This window comes from Hippopotamus amphibius, chromosome 17 (assembly GCF_030028045.1).
Source record: "Hippopotamus amphibius kiboko isolate mHipAmp2 chromosome 17, mHipAmp2.hap2, whole genome shotgun sequence".
NCBI lineage: Eukaryota > Metazoa > Chordata > Mammalia > Artiodactyla > Hippopotamidae > Hippopotamus > Hippopotamus amphibius.
Window position 1 is genome coordinate 35,003,528 of NC_080202.1, and position 20,896 is coordinate 35,024,423.

General features: G+C 36.4%; 1 protein-coding gene across 5 annotated transcripts in view; it reads left to right on the forward strand.

The window, feature by feature from the left end:
* The window catches only part of SPAG9 (sperm associated antigen 9), a 147,097-nt gene that overhangs the window by 92,901 nt on the left and 33,300 nt on the right, over positions 1 to 20,896 (forward strand). For 4 of the 5 annotated variants that reach the window (XM_057714048.1, XM_057714050.1, XM_057714046.1 and 1 more), the window contains exons 6-8: positions 8,874 to 9,081; positions 9,638 to 9,737; positions 16,353 to 16,474. In XM_057714048.1, coding sequence (XP_057570031.1) covers positions 8,874 to 9,081; positions 9,638 to 9,737; positions 16,353 to 16,474 — 430 coding nt within the window. Of the gene's footprint in view, positions 1 to 842; positions 885 to 8,873; positions 9,082 to 9,637; positions 9,738 to 16,352; positions 16,475 to 20,896 lie in introns of all 5 variants that reach the window. The other variant, XM_057714051.1, reaches the window with a different exon arrangement.

Genomic DNA, 20,896 nt, shown 5'->3' on the forward strand with positions numbered 1-20,896 from the left:
ATGGTGACAGATAGTACTTAGGCTTATTGTGGTGATCATTTTGTAAAGTCTAAAAATATCAGACCACTATATTGTACACCTGAAACTAGTATAGTATTGTAAGTCAATTATATTTCAATTAAAAAGAAAAAAGAAAAAAAGTGAATCATGCCTTGCTCATCTGTGTTTTTGTTTTGTTTTGTTTTGTTTTGTTTTGTGGGAATTAATAGAGCTACCACAGGTGTATTTTAGACTTTCAAAAGGACTTTGATGGATTTCCAGACTAAGAATATTTAAAACTTGAAGTTGCTTTGTGTTTAAGAGAAACACTTCTGTCTCAAAGAGAGCAAATGTACAGATAGAAATAAAGAATATGAGTAAATAGATGTTTCTGTGGAAAATGATTTAAATCTTGGTTACTCTTCGATTGGTAGTATTCTCTAACAGTTTCCAAAATGATGGGGTACAGCGAGGGGGAAGAAGAGTGTGGTCAATGATTCCAAGTATCCTAAACTGGAATATTTATTATGTTAATTATTTAAGATGATTAGGATAAATTTCAGGAAGATTTCATACAGCCGTGTGAATAGAAAAAAGGGTTATGTGATAAACTGCTTATCGACCTAGTATAAGGTAAGACCCAAGAGGTAGCTTTTGAGTCATGCTATGGCTTAAAATAGAGGCTTAAAGGAGGTGATTTTAAGTCAAAACCCCCAAACCCTTATTTTAACAAAGTAGATTAAAGGGAGAGATGGATCTTATTATCCTGAGATATAGCACAAGCCAAAGATACAGAAATATGCTAACACCTAGTAAATACATGATTTATTTTTTCCCTTTTTATAATGTTTCCCTCTTCCCAGGTCAGCAGTAGTCCTGAACCTCTGAAGGCTATAGAACAGGAGGTGAGAATGGGGTTTCAAAACATTTTGCAAAAAGTAACAGAAGTGATTAAATTTTGGTTACTTCCTCAACTGCTATTCTCAAGACATCAAGTGCTCAGTTGGGAAGACTACTGATGTTATTCACTGAAATAAAAAAGAAAATTATTTCTTCTACAGTGGTTGTTAGGGCTTTACTGTAATCTGTAATTTACTCCTTCTCTAAAGTCAGCATTTTGAAATAAAGGAGAGAAAATAATAAGCAAATCCTGTGGAAATGCTGCCTATTTCCATTTATCCAGCTGTAGGTAAGAAAACTTGTTTGCTTTGCACGAATACCTTCCTCAGGGCAGAATGTACATAACTTGTATGTATCCTGGAGATAGCTTAGTATGTCATTTTACCATGGGCTGCCTCCCTAGTTAAACAGATTTGTTCAGCCCCAGTCAGGGCACCATTCAGCTTCAGTCAACAAACATCTTTTGAGCCTATTTCATGTCAGGCATGATATGCTACGCACTGGGTATGTAAAGACAAAATAAGACTTTCTCCTACCCACTAGGTCAGGGTTAACCATGGTAAGGCCTTCAGCAGGTCCATGACAGTGGAACAGTGTCTTTTTCAGAAATATCTTCAGAGGTAGATCATCCATGCCTCTCTAAATTTTTTTGAACCTACAATATCATCTACAACCAGACATATTCATCTAAATGTGTCTAGAGTTATGCTTCTCAGTGTTTCTTTGGGTCACAGATTCCTCTAGGAATCAAATTAAAGTTATGAAGCTCTCCAGAAAATACTTGTATACACAGAATTTTGTGACTCTGTTATGCTGTAGAGTTGTAAATCAAAAGAGTGTTTTGGCCATTTAACTTTTACTTAGGGAGAAAGAAATGTAAATATAGAAATTAAATATAAGGTTATAAGTGTTATAGTAGGTATCCATGGGGTTAGTTACCTTCTGTAATTTTGTCTTTTACTTACATTAGGCTTAAAATCTTTGAAGCTAAAGACAAACTTACGTAGCAGAGTTGCTTGCCTCCTTTTTAGCTTATTTCAAATGAAACAGGAAGGCTACTTTGGAAAACACTATATTTCTAAGTTGTCCTTAATGGGATAATTTATTTTTATATTTGTAAACTTACTTTATAGTCTCTCTGAACATAAATAGTAATGGGGCAATGCCAGATAACACATGACATATGTATTCTATACAGCACTGGGTACATGAGGCATTTGATGACTGGAAAAACTGAAAGTGTTTTGTAAAGGTGTATAGACTTTTAGCCTGATATCTAAAACCAGTAGGAAAATAGCACAAAGACCAGATTGTTTTCACCGTGGTACCTCAAGTGAAGCTAAAAGTAATGACACCTATTCTGTTTTTTTGTGTGTGATATAAAAAACATATAAAATTTACTATCTTAACCATTTTAAGAATACAGTTTAGTAGTGTTGAGAATATTCACATCGTTGTGAAACAGATCTCTAGAACTTTTTCTGTCTTGTACATCTGAAGCTCTATACCTATTAAACAACAACTCCCCTTTTCCTCCTCCCCTCAGCCCTGGCAACTACCACTCTACTTAGTGTGTCTATGAATCTGACCACTTTAGATACCTCATGTAAGTGGAATCATGTAGTATTTTTCTTTTTGTGACTGGCTTATTTCACTTAGCATAATGTCCTAAAGGTTTATCCACATTGTAGCATGTGACAGGATTTCCTTCCTTTTTAAGACTGAGTAATATTGCATTGTATACCTACACCACATTTTGTTCATCCGTTTCATCCCTCAATGGACGTTTGGGTCGCTTCTACCTCTTGGCTACTATGAAGAGTGCTGCTGTGAACATGGGTGTACAGTTATCTCTTTGAATCCTCGTTTTCAAATCTTTTGGTTTTATACCCAGAAGCGGTAGTGCTGGATCATATAGTAGTTCTGTTTTTATTTTTATAAGGAGACTCCATGCTGTTTTCTGTAGCAGTTTCACCATTTTACAACCCCACCAACAATACATAAAGATCCTAATTTCTTCACATCTCACCAGTATTTGTTATTTTGTTTTGTTGCACAAGAGTGCCATTCCTTTATAGTTACAGCACTGGAACCCCAAGTCAGGTCCCTTGTTTTTGTGGGCATTCTCCAGTGACATGAAAAGCCTACAATGTGAGAGTTTCTTAAAGACTGAAGAGTGGGCATGGTGTTACAAAACACGTAACATTTATCAGAAAGAGACTTGACCACCTGGTAAGTCTCCATTTTTGGCATCCACATGTGCCATTGAAGAGGATATCTTAATGACATCAGGCAAGTGAAATTGATAGCTCAGTGGTCTTCAGATAAATCAAAATTTGTAGTCAAAACTGTTAGCCAAAACAGTATAACCTGGCATATGACCAGCATAAAATAGGAATTAGAGGTCTCCAGAAGTCACAGATTGAATGTGATATAATAGCATGCAACTCCCCTATAACTTTGAATAATTCATACAAATACTTCCAGTTTCCATTTAGGTCCTAGTAAAAAATTTTCCTTGTTTTGTACCTGATATCTTATGAACTTACTGTTGACCAAAAGCAGTACATGTTATCTTTTAACAGGCTAGTATTTAGGTTTGTCTTTCTTCTTTCTAGCTTTAGTTGGAGGCATTGTTAGTGTCAGAATTTTGTAATTTCTTCCATAGGAGATACAGCATAAGAATGTTGTGCCCTCGGTCAAACACTGTGGCAGAGACTTCCCATCTCATTGCTTTCCTGCTAATCTTAGGAGCTTTATGTCTCCACTGCCTGGGAGACCAAGGAGAAATACCTCTTTTGAAAGCTGTTCCCAAAAATTCAGAGCTTTTCCCTCTTCAGCTCTCATGCGCTATCCCTGGGATCCAGCTGTCAGAAGTACAGCCCACACAGTGAGCTTTTTTAATATGTGTAAAATATTTTAATGTGGTAAAAGTATAAAAGGGAAATAAGTTGCAGGTCAATAATCTCATGTTATATGGATAGCCTAAAACAAATTTTCAAATATCATCTTCTAAGTAGATCCTAATTTACCACTTCTTTGTAGCCCTAAATCTTGAGATCCCCTAATGTGTCAGAGTCCTTTTCCTATTTTAGGTTCAGCTCTGTGCTGGTTACTTTATTTCATACTCCCAGATCCACAAATGAATTTGGGGAAGAGGGCTTTTGTTAAGCTGTTTATATTGTGAAATTAGCCAGGCTATTAGAGTAACCAAAATAATGCCACTTCTGTTTTTTCTGTTAGAGTACACATTAAAACAAAGATCAAGAGAGTGGTACTCAGGGTGACTTCTAGTTATTTTCACTACAGTCCTCTTTGGCTCCAGAAATATTATTGTCAGTTTTCCAGACTCATCTTTTCTTTTTCTTCTTTTTTTAAATATGTATGTGTGTATGTATGTATGTATGTGTGTGTATGTATGTATTTGGTTGCACCAGGTCTTAGTTGTGGCAGGCAGGCTCCTTGGTTGTGGCACGTGAGCTCTTAGTTGTGACATGCATGTGGGATCTAGCTCCCTGACCAGGGATCAAACCGGGGCCCCCTGCACTGGGACCATGGAGTCTTAACCACTGCGCAATCTGGGAAGTCCCCAGACTCAACTTCTAACAAGCCAAATTGATGGAATTTTTATCAGATACTTTTATATTAGGTGGCAGTCTCCAGCTCAAGGAGGTAGTCAGTGGTTTGTCTTCCCATTGGAAATCAGCTCTTTATTTGAGATGCACAGAAGAAAATAGTTGCCTGTGTATTTCAGCTAATTTTATTAGCATATGGTTAATATTGCACTGTAGATAAAGTTATTTTAAAGACAAGGCAATAATGAATGGGTAGTCCCAATTCATAAATAGTATGAATGGTTTTCTTTTTCTCGAAACTTTCAAATTGAAAAGAGAATTTCATCTAGTTATACTGTTTCACTTAACTATCTCATCACTTTATATACTTAAAGAAATTGTTTTTGAAACTATACTTCATATATAGATTTATGATTTTTATGATTTTCTTCTACTTAAAAAAAAAAATATATATATATATATTTAAAAGTGCTAACCAGGGCATAGTAGAAGCAAAAAGTCACTCATGGTCAAACTACCCAGTGGCAACCACTGTTAAAATTGTCATGAGTTTCCTAACAGAGCCTTTTCTAGCCATTCTTTAGTTGATTATACTGTACAGAACTGTTTGAATCCCCAATCCCTTGGCAAAATATTTTGAATATTTTCCATCTCAGTAAATATTCTTCTACAACACTTTTTAAAAAAATTTATTTACTTATTTATTGACTGCGTTGGGTCTTCGCTGCTGCTCGCGGGCTTTCTCTAGTTGCAGTAAGCAGGGGCTACTCTTCGTTGTGGTGCGCAGGCTTCTCATTGCAGTGGCTTCTCTTGTTGCGGAGCACAGGCTCTAGGCACACAGGCTTCAGTAGTTGTGGCTCACGGGCTTGGTTGCTTCGTGGCATGTGGGGTCTTCCCGGCCCAGAGATCGAAAGATCGAACCCTTGTCCCCTGCATTGGCAGGCGGATTCTTAACCAGTGCGCCACCAGGGAAGCCCCCAACACAGTTTCTTAATTGCTACATAATATTCTGTTGTATGGATGTTCTATAATTTTCTTAATTTCCTATTTTGGAGAATTTGTTTTCAGTTTTTTGCTATTATAAGTGACATCCTCTACTAGGCTCTGATTATTTCCTTAAAAATATACATTTTTTTCTTCCAGTTCAACACAGCATTTTCCTGTGTTGTTGAAAATTCATTTTAAGTGGGTATTGTATGCTAATATGGATATACCACTTTATTTTTCTTTTGACAGGTTCAGAATCTCAGGTGAGATTTGTTTTTTCTAAATGGGTCATCTGCCATTGATATATATGTTTCTTAAAATGATGATGAACAATAAATAGTCATAGCTGACCAGCTATTATAAAAGTCCAAGTACAATATAAACTGTCAAAAAATGAGACTAGCAAAAATTTACCAGGATGAAGGTCTTCAGCAAATATTTGGGTTTTATCCACGTTTTAGAGCTTAAGCCCACCAGTAGAGCTAACATACTCAAGACTCTTAGTGAGTAAAAACATCCTAGATCGCAGTCTGTGATGTTACACATTTCTCATCATTAAAAACAAAAACAAGGGGGGAACCTCCAAGAGCCTGGGAAAGGGATGAAGAGTGTGGGTGGGAGGATTATTGAAGGGATAAAGAGGTCTCAGTTTGCCATAGGAGATATATTTTCTTTTACATGCCCTACGTTCTCATCTGGTACTTGCTTTATATTAGTTCAACCATACATCAAAATGCATGATAGTAAATTAAAATATTAAGATAGTGGAGAGGAAAACATTTTAATGTTATAAAACTAAGAGTTTGGGTGATGGTTAAGTTCTCCAAGTATGGTTACTTTCATTGTAGTTGCCATACATCACAGCATGTGTAAGTGGACTGTACGTCAAAAAATGTTTTCTTATACTTGAATACAGTCTTTTTTTTTTTTTTTTTTTTTAATTTATTTGGCTGCATCGGGTCTTAGTTGGGGCACATGGAATCTTCATTGTGGTGCACGGGCTCTTCATCGCAGTGTGGGGCCTTCTCTAGTTGTGGCATGCAGGCTTCTCTCTAGCTGTGGCATGCAGGCTCCAGAGCTTGTGGGCTTCTCTGTAGTTGTGGTGCAGGGCTCCAGAGTGTGCAGGCTCTCTAGTTGTGGTGTGTGGGCTCACTAGTGTGGTGCATGGCTTAGTTGCCCCACAACATGTGGGATCTTTCCCTGAGTAGGGATCGAACCCAGGTTCTCTGCATTGGAAGGCAGATTCTTAACCACTGGACCACCAGGGAAGTCCCTTGAATAGAGTCTTGAATTTGAACACCCTCTTACTTTTCAGCACTTAAAATAACCTAAATCTCTCGGGTAGTGTACGATTGATATAGTGTTAGGGGTTTTTTTAATTTTTATTATTTATTTAATTTTTAAGCTTTTACTCTTTTGGCTGCGTTGGGTCTTCGTTGCTGTGTGCGGGCTTTCTCTAGTTGTGGTAGCTTCTCTTCTAGAGCACAGCCTCAATAGTTGTGGCGTACACTTAGTTGCTCCACGGCATATGGGATCATCCCAGACCAGGGATCGAACTCGTGTCTCCCCTGCATTAGCCAGGCGGATTCTTTTTATTTATTTATTTATTTTTTTATTGGCTGTGTTGGGTCTTCTTTGCTGTGCGTGGGCTTTCTTTTTAGTTGCGGTGAGTGGGGGCTACTCTTCGTTGTGGTGCGTGGGCTCCTCATTGCCATGGCTTCTCTTGTTGCAGAGCACGGGCTCTAGGTGCGTGGGCTTCAGTAGTTGCAGCACATGAGCTCAATAGTTGTGACTCACGCGCTCTAAAGCGCAGGCTCAGTAGTTGTAGTGCATGGGCTTAGTTGCTCCGCGCATGTGGGATCTTCCTGGAGCAGGGATCAAACCCGTGTGCCCTGCATTGGCAGGTGGATTCTCAACCACTGCGCCACCTAGGAAGCCCCACCAGGCAGATTCTTAACCACTGTGCCACCAGGGAAGCCCAGTGTTATTTTTAATTGCTTGGATTCTATTCCATTATTTTTATAGCTATAATGTATTTTATTTTACTTTTATTGAACTATAGTTGATTTAGCTATGATGTATTTTAAACAATATTTTTTAAAAAGTTAAAAAAGATAATATTTTAAAGAGGGAAATAAAAGTTGCTAATAATCATCTCCCACCAAAGCACAATTTAATATGTTTATATAATTTTTCCCCCCCTTAGGCCAAAAGCATGCATTGCAAAATTTTCAAAGTTGTGCATAATGTATTGTTATAAATTGTAATAAATAGCCAACATTTTAAACAGTATGTGTGAGTACATTGCTAAGTCTTTATATAGAAAAATTTAGAATAATCCAATGAATTAGGTACCATTATCTCTGTTTTACAGATGAGAAAACATAGGTATAGAAAGAATACATAACTTATCCAAAATTACAGATTTGGTAAATTCACCCTAATCATCACCATCATCATTACTAGTACTAAACATTTTGTCAGGTTCTCTTTAAGACTTGAGTACTTTGTTGTAAAGAACTGCCTCATTATTGGTAACCATTCAGCAGCTGTTTTTGATTATTTTGGAGTCACAATCCCCTTTGAAAATCTGATAAAATTTGTATATTTTTTTCTTAGAAAAATCCATTGTACATAAATTTTTGCATAAATTTTCAGTCTGGGCATGTAATTCTTGAAGCTTATCTGTGGATCTTATAAGTAGTTATTAAATTTTAATGATTATATAAATGACCTGGATTGCTTGTTAAACATGCAGATTACCTGATCACACTGCCTAAAATCTGGGCTTGGACTTAGAATCTGTCCTTTTTACAAGCACTTCAAATGATCCAGATGCCGGAGTTTGTTTTTTGTTGTTGCTGTTGTTGTTTTTGGTGGCGATTATGCAAAGCTTGCAGGATCTTATTAGTTCCCCGACCTGGGCCCTAGGCAGTAATATCATGGAGTCCTAACCACTGGACAGCCAGGAAATTCCCTGGATGCAGGATGTTTTAAGAACACTGTTTACAAAACTCTATCCTGAAATTAAGAATCTTGTTATTCCACTGCTGTTTTAGAGTAGCTACCACACAGTACATGCTCTAAGTGTTTTGAAACAAGTCTTTATTATCAAATGATTGTACAAATTAGGACTGCCATTACAACCTCTGATGATGACAGTAATGTATAATTTTATTGCTAATACCGCCAATCTGCTTTTATCTTCAGGAATTCTACTAGAATCTCATGTATATCTGGAAAAATATGATTACTTAAATATTTCCCAATTACTTGAAAATAATCTGCAGAGGTTATTTATTGATTTCCTTTGGTAATCAATGCCTTACTGTTTTTTAATAGAATTTTCTCTCAAGTTTCTTAACCCATTTAAAGGATAGTTTTAAATAAATTGCTTATCAGAATGTTTTCCCTAATCATATTTATTTGTAGGATGAACTTTCTGATGTTAGCCAGGGAGGATCTAAAGCTACCACTCCAGCATCAACAGTTGCTTCAGATGTGGCAGCAATTCCTAGTGATACTCCTTTATATGAAGAGAATGAAGGATTTGTGAAAGTTGCAGATACACCAGATAAGTCAGAAATAAGCAAGCATATTGAAGTACAGGTAGTTCAAGAAACTAGAAATGTGTCAACAGGTAAGTGACCCTAGTTCTTTCCATACTGACAGAGTTTTCAAAAATCCAGATGATGTGATTGTGAGAAGATACATTTTTGGGGTGTTGCTGCCATAGATTTATAAAATTATACTCAATTGTAAATGAGCTTAAAAGATGTGTTGATTAAACAAAGTTTTATAGAGAAAAGTTCTGGGGCAGTGGCTGGGGGGTTGAAGAGCCTGAAAGGCAGAAGGACATTCTTTTTCTGTTTCCTCCATCAGGTTATTAATCTTTGTCTTTAATTTCTCTGTATTTCACCCCTTTAATACAATGAAAACAGTGAGTTCTGGCCCGGTGTATATGGCACTGTGTCCAAAGAAACACAAATGAGAGCTTTCTTTGGTTATTTTTTAGTTGCTGATATTGACTGTTAATTGAATATAAGACATATTATCTATCTAACCTTGTGTTTCCTAGAATCAACTCTTAAAATTTTTTATGATCAAATAATGTATTTACAGCCATAGAAGCAATTTTCATATGAGGGGCAATATGTGTTATATCCATTATTTTTGTTATCTTGTCCTTTCCTAAGGCTCTGCTGAAAATGAAGAGAAGTCAGAAGTTCAGGCAATCATTGAGTCCACTCCTGAGTTGGATATGGACAAAGATCTCAGTGGATATAAAGGCTCAAGGTACTGTAAAAGTCTTATTAGGACATCTTATTCTTCCCTGTCCCCTCTCCCTGAAGCACACTGTTGTCCCCTGGTGTCTGACCAGATAAAACGCATTCAGATGTTTTGGTGAAGAAATGTCGATATTATTCTTGTTTTCTCATTTTGAAGCTGGACATTGTACATAGTTTAAATCTTCTGTGAAGTATTATCTTTGCAGCATCAGGGACTAGAAGCATGTGAAAGGATGGGGAAAAAAGACAGCCAAGGAGTAATCCATACTTTGTGGAACTTGGGAAAACATAACAGCAAAAGTGGGGAAAACAATAATTTGAAGAAACTTTATTGCTTCCCCCAGTCAGGAAGAAGAGAATATACTCCTGTCAAAACTCTGTTGATATCATTACTAGGAGAAATTGGTCTCATTTTAGTATCATTTTACGTGGAGGGCTGTTTTGAGGTTAGAAGAGAATGGTTATGTATCTTCTTAATGAACATCATCTGAAATATATTGATGTTCAAGAATGTCACACAGGAGCTGCTGCCTTTCTTTTAATTTCTTCCATAGATTTTATTTTTTAATTAATTAACAATGACCATAAAAGTATATGCCATTTTTTGATCACTACTAGACATTATATGCAGTAGTGTTAAAAAGCATGAGCCTAGAATATGTATGTATTCAAGTCCTGATTTGGATTTGAATCTGAGGTAAGTTTCCCCATCCATAAAAGAGAATTATGATAATACCTCAGATGGTTTTAAAGAGTAAATGAATCAATGTATGTTAAATCATTGGCAAAGTGTTCAGTTCAATAAATGTTAGCTAACATTATTGTTACAATCATTATTATTTTATATAATTTTATCTTAATTATAACCTTATGAGGTAGATGTCTTCACCCCTATTTTACAAATAAGGAAGCTCAGAGTTGTACAGTAACTTGTGCAAGATTACCAAGCTAGCAAGAGGTAGAGCTGGGATTCAATCTAGGACTCTGATTTCAAAGGCTGTGCCCTATTGAAATATCTTTTTCTTTATTTTTGTTTAAGAAATTAAATAATGTAGAGTGTAAAAAAGTGAAATTTGCTTCTTATTCATCCTGCTCTAAACCTAGGAGATGCGGCTCCTTAATAACAGTTGTGCGCACTTGTCATTCTGAACCTCTTTTTAAAAATTGAAAACATATTTTTATTAGACTAAAGTATGTATGCAGTACTAAGATCAAATGGTAATACAAAATATGAAGGGCAGTAGTAGTCCCTTGCCCCTAGTGACCCCTCAATCCCACTCCTAAGAGGCAGTCTCTATCACTTCTCCAGTCTCTTTGGGTATGTTTATCTTCAGGTATCTAAATCACATCCTTATGCTGTTCTTCCTTGGTCCCTCTCTTTCTCAGTTGAGATTCTGTGAGAAAATCAAGTCCTAATGCCTTAAGGCACCCCTTGTATATAGTGAATTAGCTATACTCCTGTGCATCTAATATAGTACTAGCTAGGTACTTTCTTTGGGAGAATTGAGCAAATAGTCACTCAAATCATTTTCTGTATTCTGTGGATCAACTGAGGAGCCCTGGTTTTAAAAAGGCTGCAATATTAGCTATTGACTTTATAGTGGAAGATGACAAAGATATAGCCCTTTAAACCATCATCTTTCCTTTCCTCCTCCCAGTATAATTATATCTCAATTTCTGTTCAGTTAACATTCATTATTTATATCATTGTGATTATATAAATACTAATAACAGTCTAGCCACAGAATATACTATGATTACATTTCCTTTCTTTTACAGCTTTGTTTTTCTTTAATTTAGTAAAGCCTCAGGGCTTTTTTTTTTGTTTTGTTTGTTTCTTTTGCTTAGGTTTCTACATACCTATCACTAATTCACTGACAGATACCCTGCAAATCATAGATGTAAACATTCTCAAAATGGCCAAACATAAAGCCAGTTTCTTGACACCTTCTATTCCCATTCTCCAATGTAGACGTTTTTGTTTGCTCTGGTCCTGGAATTTGCTCTCATTTTCATGCTGGGAGTTCTTTCCACCTCTCTCCTCTGTTCTGTCTTCTATTTCCTGGACACCATGTCATCTTGCTTCTTAATTTATGCCTTTGTTTTGACAGAACATATTCTTACTGACTTTGCTGGCAAAAGCTGTTTTGGAAGTAAATTTTTTGAGAACTTGAATGTAATAAATGTCATTTAAAGGGATGATTGATAGTTTGGCTGGATACAGAATTCTAGGTTGGAAAATCTTCAGAAGTTTTCCTTCAGAATTGTAAAGACTTTAATTCATTGTCATGTTCATTTTGGAGTGTTACCGTTTGATTCTTGCTTTTTTACATATTCTCTGTAAGCTTTTAGGATCTTTATCCCTGTTTGTTGTTTTGTTTTTTTCCTTTTTAAAAATTCACGATGATGTGTTTGATGTAGGGGTCTTCTTTTATGTTTGCAGTAAGTCCTTTCATCTGGAAATTCATATTTCCCAGTTGAGAAATTTTCTCTTTATTTCTCCTTTTTGTTGTCTTCTCTCTTTCTGAAACACCCATTAGGTAGATATTGAACATTCTGGACTGACCCTCATAATTCCCCTTTCCCCCTTTTCTTTTTCTTTCTTTGAATTTTTTATTAAATTTATTTATTTATTTATTTATTTATTTATTGGCTGCATTGGGTCTTCGTTGCTGCATGCAGGCCCTCTCTAGTAGCAGTGAGCGGGGACCACTCCTCGATGCAGTGCACAGGCTTCTCTTGTTGCGGAGTATGGGCCTTCTAGGCGTGTGGGCTTCAGTAGTTGTGGCACTCAGGCTCAGTAATTGTGGCTCATGAGCTTAGTTGCTCTGTGGTATGTAGAATCTTCCCGGATTAGGGCTTGAACCTCTGTCCCCTGCATTGGCAGGTGGATTCTTGACCACTGTGCCACCAGGAAAGTCCCCCTTTTCCCCTCTTTTCTGTCTCTTCTATTTTTGTTATAATTTCTGGATGATTTCTTCAACTTTATCTTTCAACCCTCATCAGTTTTTTTTTCTAAAAACTTTTTGTTTTTCTTGGATGATTAATTTTTTCCCTTTCTCTCTCTCTCTCTCTTTCTTTTTTTTTTTTATTTTTTTATTTTTTTAATTTTGGCTTAATTGCTCCACAGTATGTAGGATCTTCCCGGACCAGGGATTGAACCCATGTGCCCTGCACTGGCAGGTGGATTCTTTTTAACTTTTTATTTTTTTATTTTTTACAATAAACTGCATATATTTAGAGTGTACAATTTGGTATCCCAATCTCCCAATTCATCCCCCCCCCCCCACCCACTTTCCCCACTTGGTGTCCATATGTTTGTTCTCTACATCTGTGTCTCTATTTCTGCCTTGCAAACTGGTTGATCTGTACCATTTTTCCATAGTCCACATATATGTGTTAATATACAATATTTTTTTTTCTCTTTCTGACTCACTTCGCTCTGTATGACAGTCTCTAGGTCCATCCGTGTCTCTACAAATGTCCCAGTTTCATTGCTTTTTACAGTTGAGTAATATTCCATTGTATATATGTACCACATCTTCTTTATCCATTTATCTGTTGATGGACATTTAGGTTGCTTCCATGTCCTGGCTATTGTAAATAGTGCTGCAGTGAACATTGGAGTGCATGTGTCTTTTTGAATGATGGTGTTTCTTTGGGTATATGCCCAGCAGTAGGATTGCTGAGTCATATGGTAGTTCTATTTTTAGTTTTGCAAGGAACCTCCATACTGTTTTCCATAGTGGCTGTATCAATTTACATTCCCACCAGCAGTGCAAGAGGGTTCCCTTTTCTCCACACCGTCTCCAACATTTACTGTTTGTAGATTTTCTGATGATGCCCATTCTAACCGATGTGAGGTGATAACTTCATTGTTTTGATTTGCATTTCTCTAATAATTAGAGATGTTGAGCAGCTTTTCATGTGCCTCTTGGCCATCTGTATGTCTTCCTTGGAGAAATGCCTATTTAGGTCTTCTGCCCATTTTTGGATTGGGTTGTTTGTTTTTTTGATATTGAGCTGGATAAACTGTTTATATATTTCAGAGATTAATCCTTTGTCTGTTGATTTGTTTGCAAATATTTTCTCCCATTCTGAGGGTTGTCTTTTCATCTTGCTTATAGTTTCCTTTGCTGTGCAGAAGCTTTGAAGTTTCATTAGGTCCCACGTATTTATTTTTGTTTTTATTTCCATTGTTCTAGGGGGTGGATCAAAAAAGATCTTGCTGTTATTTACATCAAAGAGTGTTCTTCCTATGTTTTCCTCTAGGAGTTTGATAGTGTCTGGCCTTACATTTAGGTCTTTTATCCATTTTGAGTTTACTTTAGTGTGTGGTGTTAAAGAGTGTTCTAATTTCATTATTTTACGTGTATCTGTCCAGTTTTTCCAGCACCATTTATTGAAGAGGCTGCCTTTTCTCCATTGTATATTCTTGCCTCCTTTGTCATAGATTAGTTGACCATAGTTTATGTCTGGGCTTTCTATCCTGTTCCACTGATCTATATTTCTGTTTTTGTGCCAGTACCATACTGTCTTGATCACTGTAGCCTTGTAGCATAGCCTGAAGTCAGGAAGCCTGATTCCACCAACTCCGTCTTTCCTTCTCAAGATTGCTTTGGCTATTCGGGGACTTTTGCGTTTCCATACAAATTGTAAAATGTCTTGTTCCAGTTCTGTGAAGAATACCATTGGTAATTTGATTGGGATTGCATTGAATCTGTAAGTTGCTTTCGGTAATATAGTCATTTTCACAATGTTGATTCTTCCAGTCCAAGAACATGGTATGTCCCTCCATCTGTTTGTGTCGTCTTTGATTTCTTTCATTAGTGTCTTATAGTTTTCTGAGTACAGGTCTTTTACCTCCTTGGTTAGGTTTATTCCCAGATATTTTATTCTTTTTGTTGCAATGGTGAATGGGATTGTTTCCTTAATTTCTCTTTCTGATCTTTCATTGTTGGTGTATAGAAATGCAAGAGATTTCTGTGTGTTAATTTTGTATCCTGCAACTTTACCAAATTCATTGATTAGCTCCAGTAGTTTTCTGGTGGCATCTTTAGGATTTTCTATGTATAGTATCATGTCATCTGCGAACAGTGACAGTTTTACGTCTTCTTTTCCAATTTGGATTCCTTTTATTTCTTTTTCTTCTCTGATTGCTGTGGCAAGGACTTCCAAAACTATGTTGAATAGTAGTGGCGAGAGTCCATCCCTCTATCTTATGTTCCTCTTGCATGCCTCTCTCTGCAGATTGCTGGTTCCTTCAATTCCTGAGCCTTTCAGGGTTCTGGCAGCATACAGACTTTCTCCTTAAACACTAATGGCTTAAATTTCAGCTTTGTCTGGTCTGTTAAATCAGTTTCTACTGTTTGCCCATCTGTTTTCCATCTTATAGAATTTTGTTCATATTTCATCTGCTGTAGTCTCTTTTTGTTCCCTATGTCCTTGTGGGCGTATACTTTTTAAATTCCTTTACTGTAATTTTAGTTGAGTTTCTGAATTATTGGGTGATAAATGACTATGTCCACCATGTTTAACTGGAAATCTTGTGCAGACTTTTATCTATTAATGTAACACTAATGCAAAAACATGCACATTTCCACATTCTCCTTCATACCCCTGCAAAAAAGGGCTTATATTATACATACTATATTGCAACTTGCTTTTTAAAAAGCACCTTTATGTAATGGGTTTCTTTGGTTTTTAAAGCTGTGTTTTAATATTTTCAAAGTCAAAAGTTTAAACTTTTATGTATATCCATAACTTATTTCAGCTGTGCCCTATTAATGGTCACTTGGGTTGTTTCAACTTTTTGCTGCTCTGACCATCCTTTTACATACATAATTGCCTTCTTGTGACAGAAGCTTTGTAGGAGTTTTTATTTTTTATTTTTTTATTTTTGACTGTGCCGCTTGACTTGCAAGATCTTAGTTCCCCAACCAGGGATTGAACCCAGACCACAGCAGTGAAAGCACCGAGTCCTAACCACTGGACTGCCAGGGAATTCCCTGTAGGAGTTATTTTTTGACATCAGGTTCTTGGGTCAGTGGGTATTTGCATTTTAAATTTTGATATTGCCAAGTTGCCCTTAAAAGAAAAGTAATATCGTCATGCCAATTTATACCCAGACAACATAGACCATGGTAGTTAACATCATGGATTCTGAAGCTTGACTCCCTGGGTTTGAGTTCTGCCCCTTTGACTCATTTGCTGGATGATCTTGGCAAATTCCATAACCTCTTTAGTTTTCTCTTCTGTTAAGTTGGGATAAATGCAGCAGGTCTTTTGTAGAGTAGGTGTGAAGATTTTAATAAGGTAATCTGTGAAAGGACTTAGACCAGTGCCCAGACAATGTAGAGTAGTGCTCTGTTAGCTGCCATTTATTGTTTGTGTTTGCTAGGATCTCACCACAAAAACATTCTGTTTTCTTCAACAGTTCTCTCTGTAGAGTTTAATGGGAATTTCTTAGGAAACCCTTGAGAAATTCTTTTAAATTATATTTTATATTAAATGTAAATTACAGGTAAAAAGTTCCTATGTAACTTAGCCTTTTGTATTCATTTTGCACTGTTAAAAACACCTTTGACATATTTGTTGATTTGGTTTTGTTTTTGTTGCCTAGCACTCCCACCAAAGGCATAGAGAACAAAGCTTTTGATCGCAATACAGAATCTCTCTTTGAAGAACTGTCTTCAGCTGGTTCAGGTCTAATTGGAGATGTGGATGAAGGAGCAGATTTACTAGGTATGATAGTTTATCTGAAGTAGTAACATGCTGTTTTAAAAATAGGTTTTTAAAATGATTTAATTGAAAATTTCTTTTAAATGTCCCTAACTGTCCAGTGGTGCAGAATTATTGCACTTTTACCTAATTAATAGGAATGTATTCTTTGAGATCATAAAGTTATAAATGAAAACGTCTTCACATATGGATGTGCCTAGAATTGAATTGCATTTTAGTTTGTATTTTGAATTCATGTAACACAATTTATTGAATCCTGCTGTATTTTGAGAACAGTATTACACAGAAGAAGCACAGTGATATATGTATATATGGGGTATGTGTATAGATGTGTAGATGTAGAGATTTGTGGGTTGATGGATAGTTACTTCCTGGCTTAGAGTTCATTAAATCCTCTTGATCATAATTAAATAAGAAATTATAACACTTGATTTTTCTGAGATTTCACAGAGTATTCTGTTTTAGCCCTTTGGGAAATGTAATCATTTTAGAGTTTGTGTTGCTGAAGAATATCTGATTTGAAAAGGATATTGCATTTGTCTCAGTGGGCCAAATCCAGCTCACCTCCTATTGTATGAATAAAGTTTTATTGGGACACAGCCACACTCATTTTTTAACTTATTGTCTGTAATTGCCTTTGTCCCACAACAGCAGAGTTAAGTTGTCTGTAACAGAGATTATGTGGTTTACAAAGCTTAAAATATTCACCATCTGGCCCTTTACAGAAAAAGTTTACTCCTACTCTAGGTAATCTCTAAAGTTCCTTTCAGCAGTAATTGCAGGAATGGGACTTCCTTGGCGGTCCATTGGTTAAGACTCTGTGCTTTCACTGCAGGGTTCACAGGTTCAATCCCTATTTGGAAACTAAGAATTCTGCAAGCCGTGAGATGAGGCCAAAAAAAAAAAATTACATGATACGTCAGTTAGCTTTGGTGTGCCTTTCTTATAACTTAAGACCTTACAGAAATTGAAAACCTTATAATCTTAAAAAAAAATCTATGCCTTTGGAATAGATACTGGTCTCTAAACATTTTTTGTATCCCTTAGTGTAAATTCAATATAGATTACCCTGTTCTTAAAAGGTGCTGTGTGTCAATTCTTGACTCTAGAGAGGTGTTGGTCACATTCATTTATGTTAAATTTATCTGTTATCAGTTATGTCCTCGACAAGTATTTTTTGAAGGAAACACAAGTTCTGCCTAAACAGAGCTCATAGTCTTATAGAGAGATTGAAAGTACATAAATAAAACTGAGTTAGACATACCCATTAAAGTCTAAGTAAAACATTGGAAGCAGTTGAATGAGCATTTCTCAAGAAAGGCTAAAAGATTAATTCTTAAGGAGCACTCCATTTTTACATTTAAATTTATACTCTAATTTTGTTAACATTAAATTATGCATGAAAAGTTCCTTTTAAGATTTGATTGGTTTAAGAAACTGATTTCCTGGCAAAATTGAGGGGTAGATGCAGAAAATGTTAGAAATAAAAAAAATTTTTTTTAGCGAATTTATGTATTTATTTATTTATTTATGGCTGTGTTGGGTCTTCTGTGCTGTGTGCAGGCTTTCTCTAGTTGCTGCTAGTGGGAGCTACTCTTCGTTGCAGTGTGTGGGCTTCTCATTGCAGTAGCTTCTCTTGTGGCGCACGGGCTTGAGAGTGCAGGCTCAGTAGTTGGGGCGCACAGGCTTGTGGAATCTTCCGCAGCGTGTGGAATCTTCCAGGCCAAGGGCTCAAATCCGTGTCCCCTGCATTGAAAGGCGGATTTTTAACCACTGAGTCACCAGGGAAGTCCCAGAAAGAAGAATTTTTTAATCTTTCAACTTATGTTCAAATTTATATACAGTAAAGTTCAATTTTTTTGTGTTGACAAATGCATAGAGTTGTATAGGTACCACCAGAATCAATATACATCATCCAAAAAAAAAAAATTTCCTTCATGCCCCCTTTGTATTTAACCAGAATGAAGTACTTTTAAAATGTACTTTGTACATTCTGCTTCCTTATGATCCAGTATTGAATAATATCATTATTAAGGTTGGTGGCCCCAAACTTACTTTCTCGTAAAGAGTTAAAAAGCCACATAGTACTTAGAAATAATTGTGGTCTTTTAAATCAAGTATTTTCCCAAAAGCTTCCATTCTTTAAGTCAGAAAATGAAACATAATAAATAGGTTAAAAGCAAAATCCTGATTTCCTTTCCACTTTGAAAAAAAGAGACTGTAAACTACTGTTTTTTCCCTTTTGCAGATTTTTTTTTTTTTTTTTTTTTGGCACAGGGGCTTAGTTGCTCCGCGGCATGTGGGATCTTCCTGGAGCTGGGATCGAACCCTTGACCTCTGCATTGGCAGGCGGATTCTTAACCACTGCGCCACCTAGGAAGCCCCCTTTTGCAGATATTGATATATTTATCTTTAGAATGTTCCAGATTAGTTTTTAATACATTAAGTGTAGTGATTTAAGCCTACATGAATACTGTCAGTCAAAGATGTTAAAATGAAATCTCCAAGGCACGTAGTTGTTCCTTGGCTTCCCTTCTGTTCAATTCAGCAATAGTAATTGCGGTGTAAAACTTACTAAATGGAACATAGTTAAAACTAGTAGAATTGTTTCCCAAAGTTCTTTAAATGATCTTCAGTTGGTAAATAAGTCCATTTCTATAGTCCATTTCTATAACTTATTATTCATTTTTCTAATTACTGTGCTATTGTAAAACTCGTCCCTTGTTTTTGCAGTCAGTATGCATGTACTCAGTACTTGGCTTTTAATAATTTAAAAGAGATAATCCCCCATGGTTTGTCCTTTATCTTGATTGCTGTCTCATCCCTTGACTTTATTTCCATTGATTCTTTTCTCTATTGACTTTAGTCACTTACCCGCATGGCCACATTCTAAAACTTGGAAGTCATACATTCTACTCTTGAGATTTTCTTTCTCTTGATTAAATTCTGTTTTTTCAGCTTCACTATTTTTACTAACTTCTTCCTGTTGTCATTTAAACATGTTCAGGTCTCTTCCATTTTAAAATAAAACTACTGCCCTCCTCTGACTCCATATGTTTAGTACCTTTCCACCCTATCACCTACTCTCCTCCCATTTCCAGGCATGCTTTTTTTGCAGCAATATCAGTGAGTTAGGTGTCTGTTAAGTGCCTGGCACTATTCTAGCTGCTTGTGATACACCAGTGAACAAAACAGACTTCTTGAAAGGGTGGCTGCTTTTAACTGGCACGACTTCCCTAGTCCCACTTGCACCTCATCTGACTGCAATCTGGCATTCTCCCCCACCTAACCTTCCCTGAAACAACCTTCTTGTTTGCTATATCCAGCAGTTCCTTCTAAATTATTTACATGACTTCTCAAATAGCATTTGTGTTTAAAACAGTCTTTGCTGGGTTTCTGTGGTATCACACTTCCTTGCATTCTTTCCTGCCTCTGACTATTTCTTTTCCGTCTTCTTTGCAGGATCTGCTTTCTCTGCCCATCTTTCACATGTTCCTTGCCCAGGCCTGCTTCCATGTTTGGGAAGTCTTATTTGCTCTTGTTTCTTGGCTTTCACAGCTAATTGCTCCAAAATTTTTCTCTCCATCCAAGATTTTTTTCTACAGCCCCAGACTATTACTTCCAAACAGCCCACTAGGCACCTCTGAGATGATTTGTAAAACTTTATAGTTGATATGCCTAAAGCTCAGTTCGTCAACATCTTTCTTTATTGTCCTGTCCCACAAGGCTGTTCTTATACCAGTATGTACTAACTCAATGAATGACCTCACCATCAACTCAGTTCTCCATCCTAAATCTCTCTCACTTCCCTCAAAACCAGTCATGAAGGATTGATTGCTTCCTTTCTTTAAAAAAAGAGAGAAAAAAACCTATGTATCTGTCTCTATATCTCCTTCTTGCCTCTGATTAAATGGCAGTTCTAGTTCTGCCTTGATCCCCTAGTTAAAGCTCAGTTGTCGGGAAACATACTCCCCACTGTAGTTTATTATGCAACTCTTCATAATACTTTATCATAGTTTTTTTAGTATGCCTGTCTCCCTGGCTAGATGATAAGCTCAATGTGGCAAAGACAACTATATCTTTTGTTCCCTGTTAAGTCTTTGGCACATAGCACAGCAGCTAAGTGAATGGGTTGTTAAATAGCTCTAATAGTTTTGTCTCACTTCTAAACCTATGCTTCTTTTCCTTTGGGAATTAAAACTCCTTTACAGGAGAATTTGTAAGAGAGTAGTGTACTTTTGGGAAAATGCACATATAGAAATAGATAAAACTGTGTATACTTTTTTAAGGAAGTAACAGATAATCCAGAAGCCCATTTATGGACCTAGCTTGAGAATCAGTGCAAATCCACATGAGATGTCTATTATTTTTAAAACTGTCAGGCAGTTTTTTTGCTTGTTTTAAATAGGTAAGTTTTCCAAATAT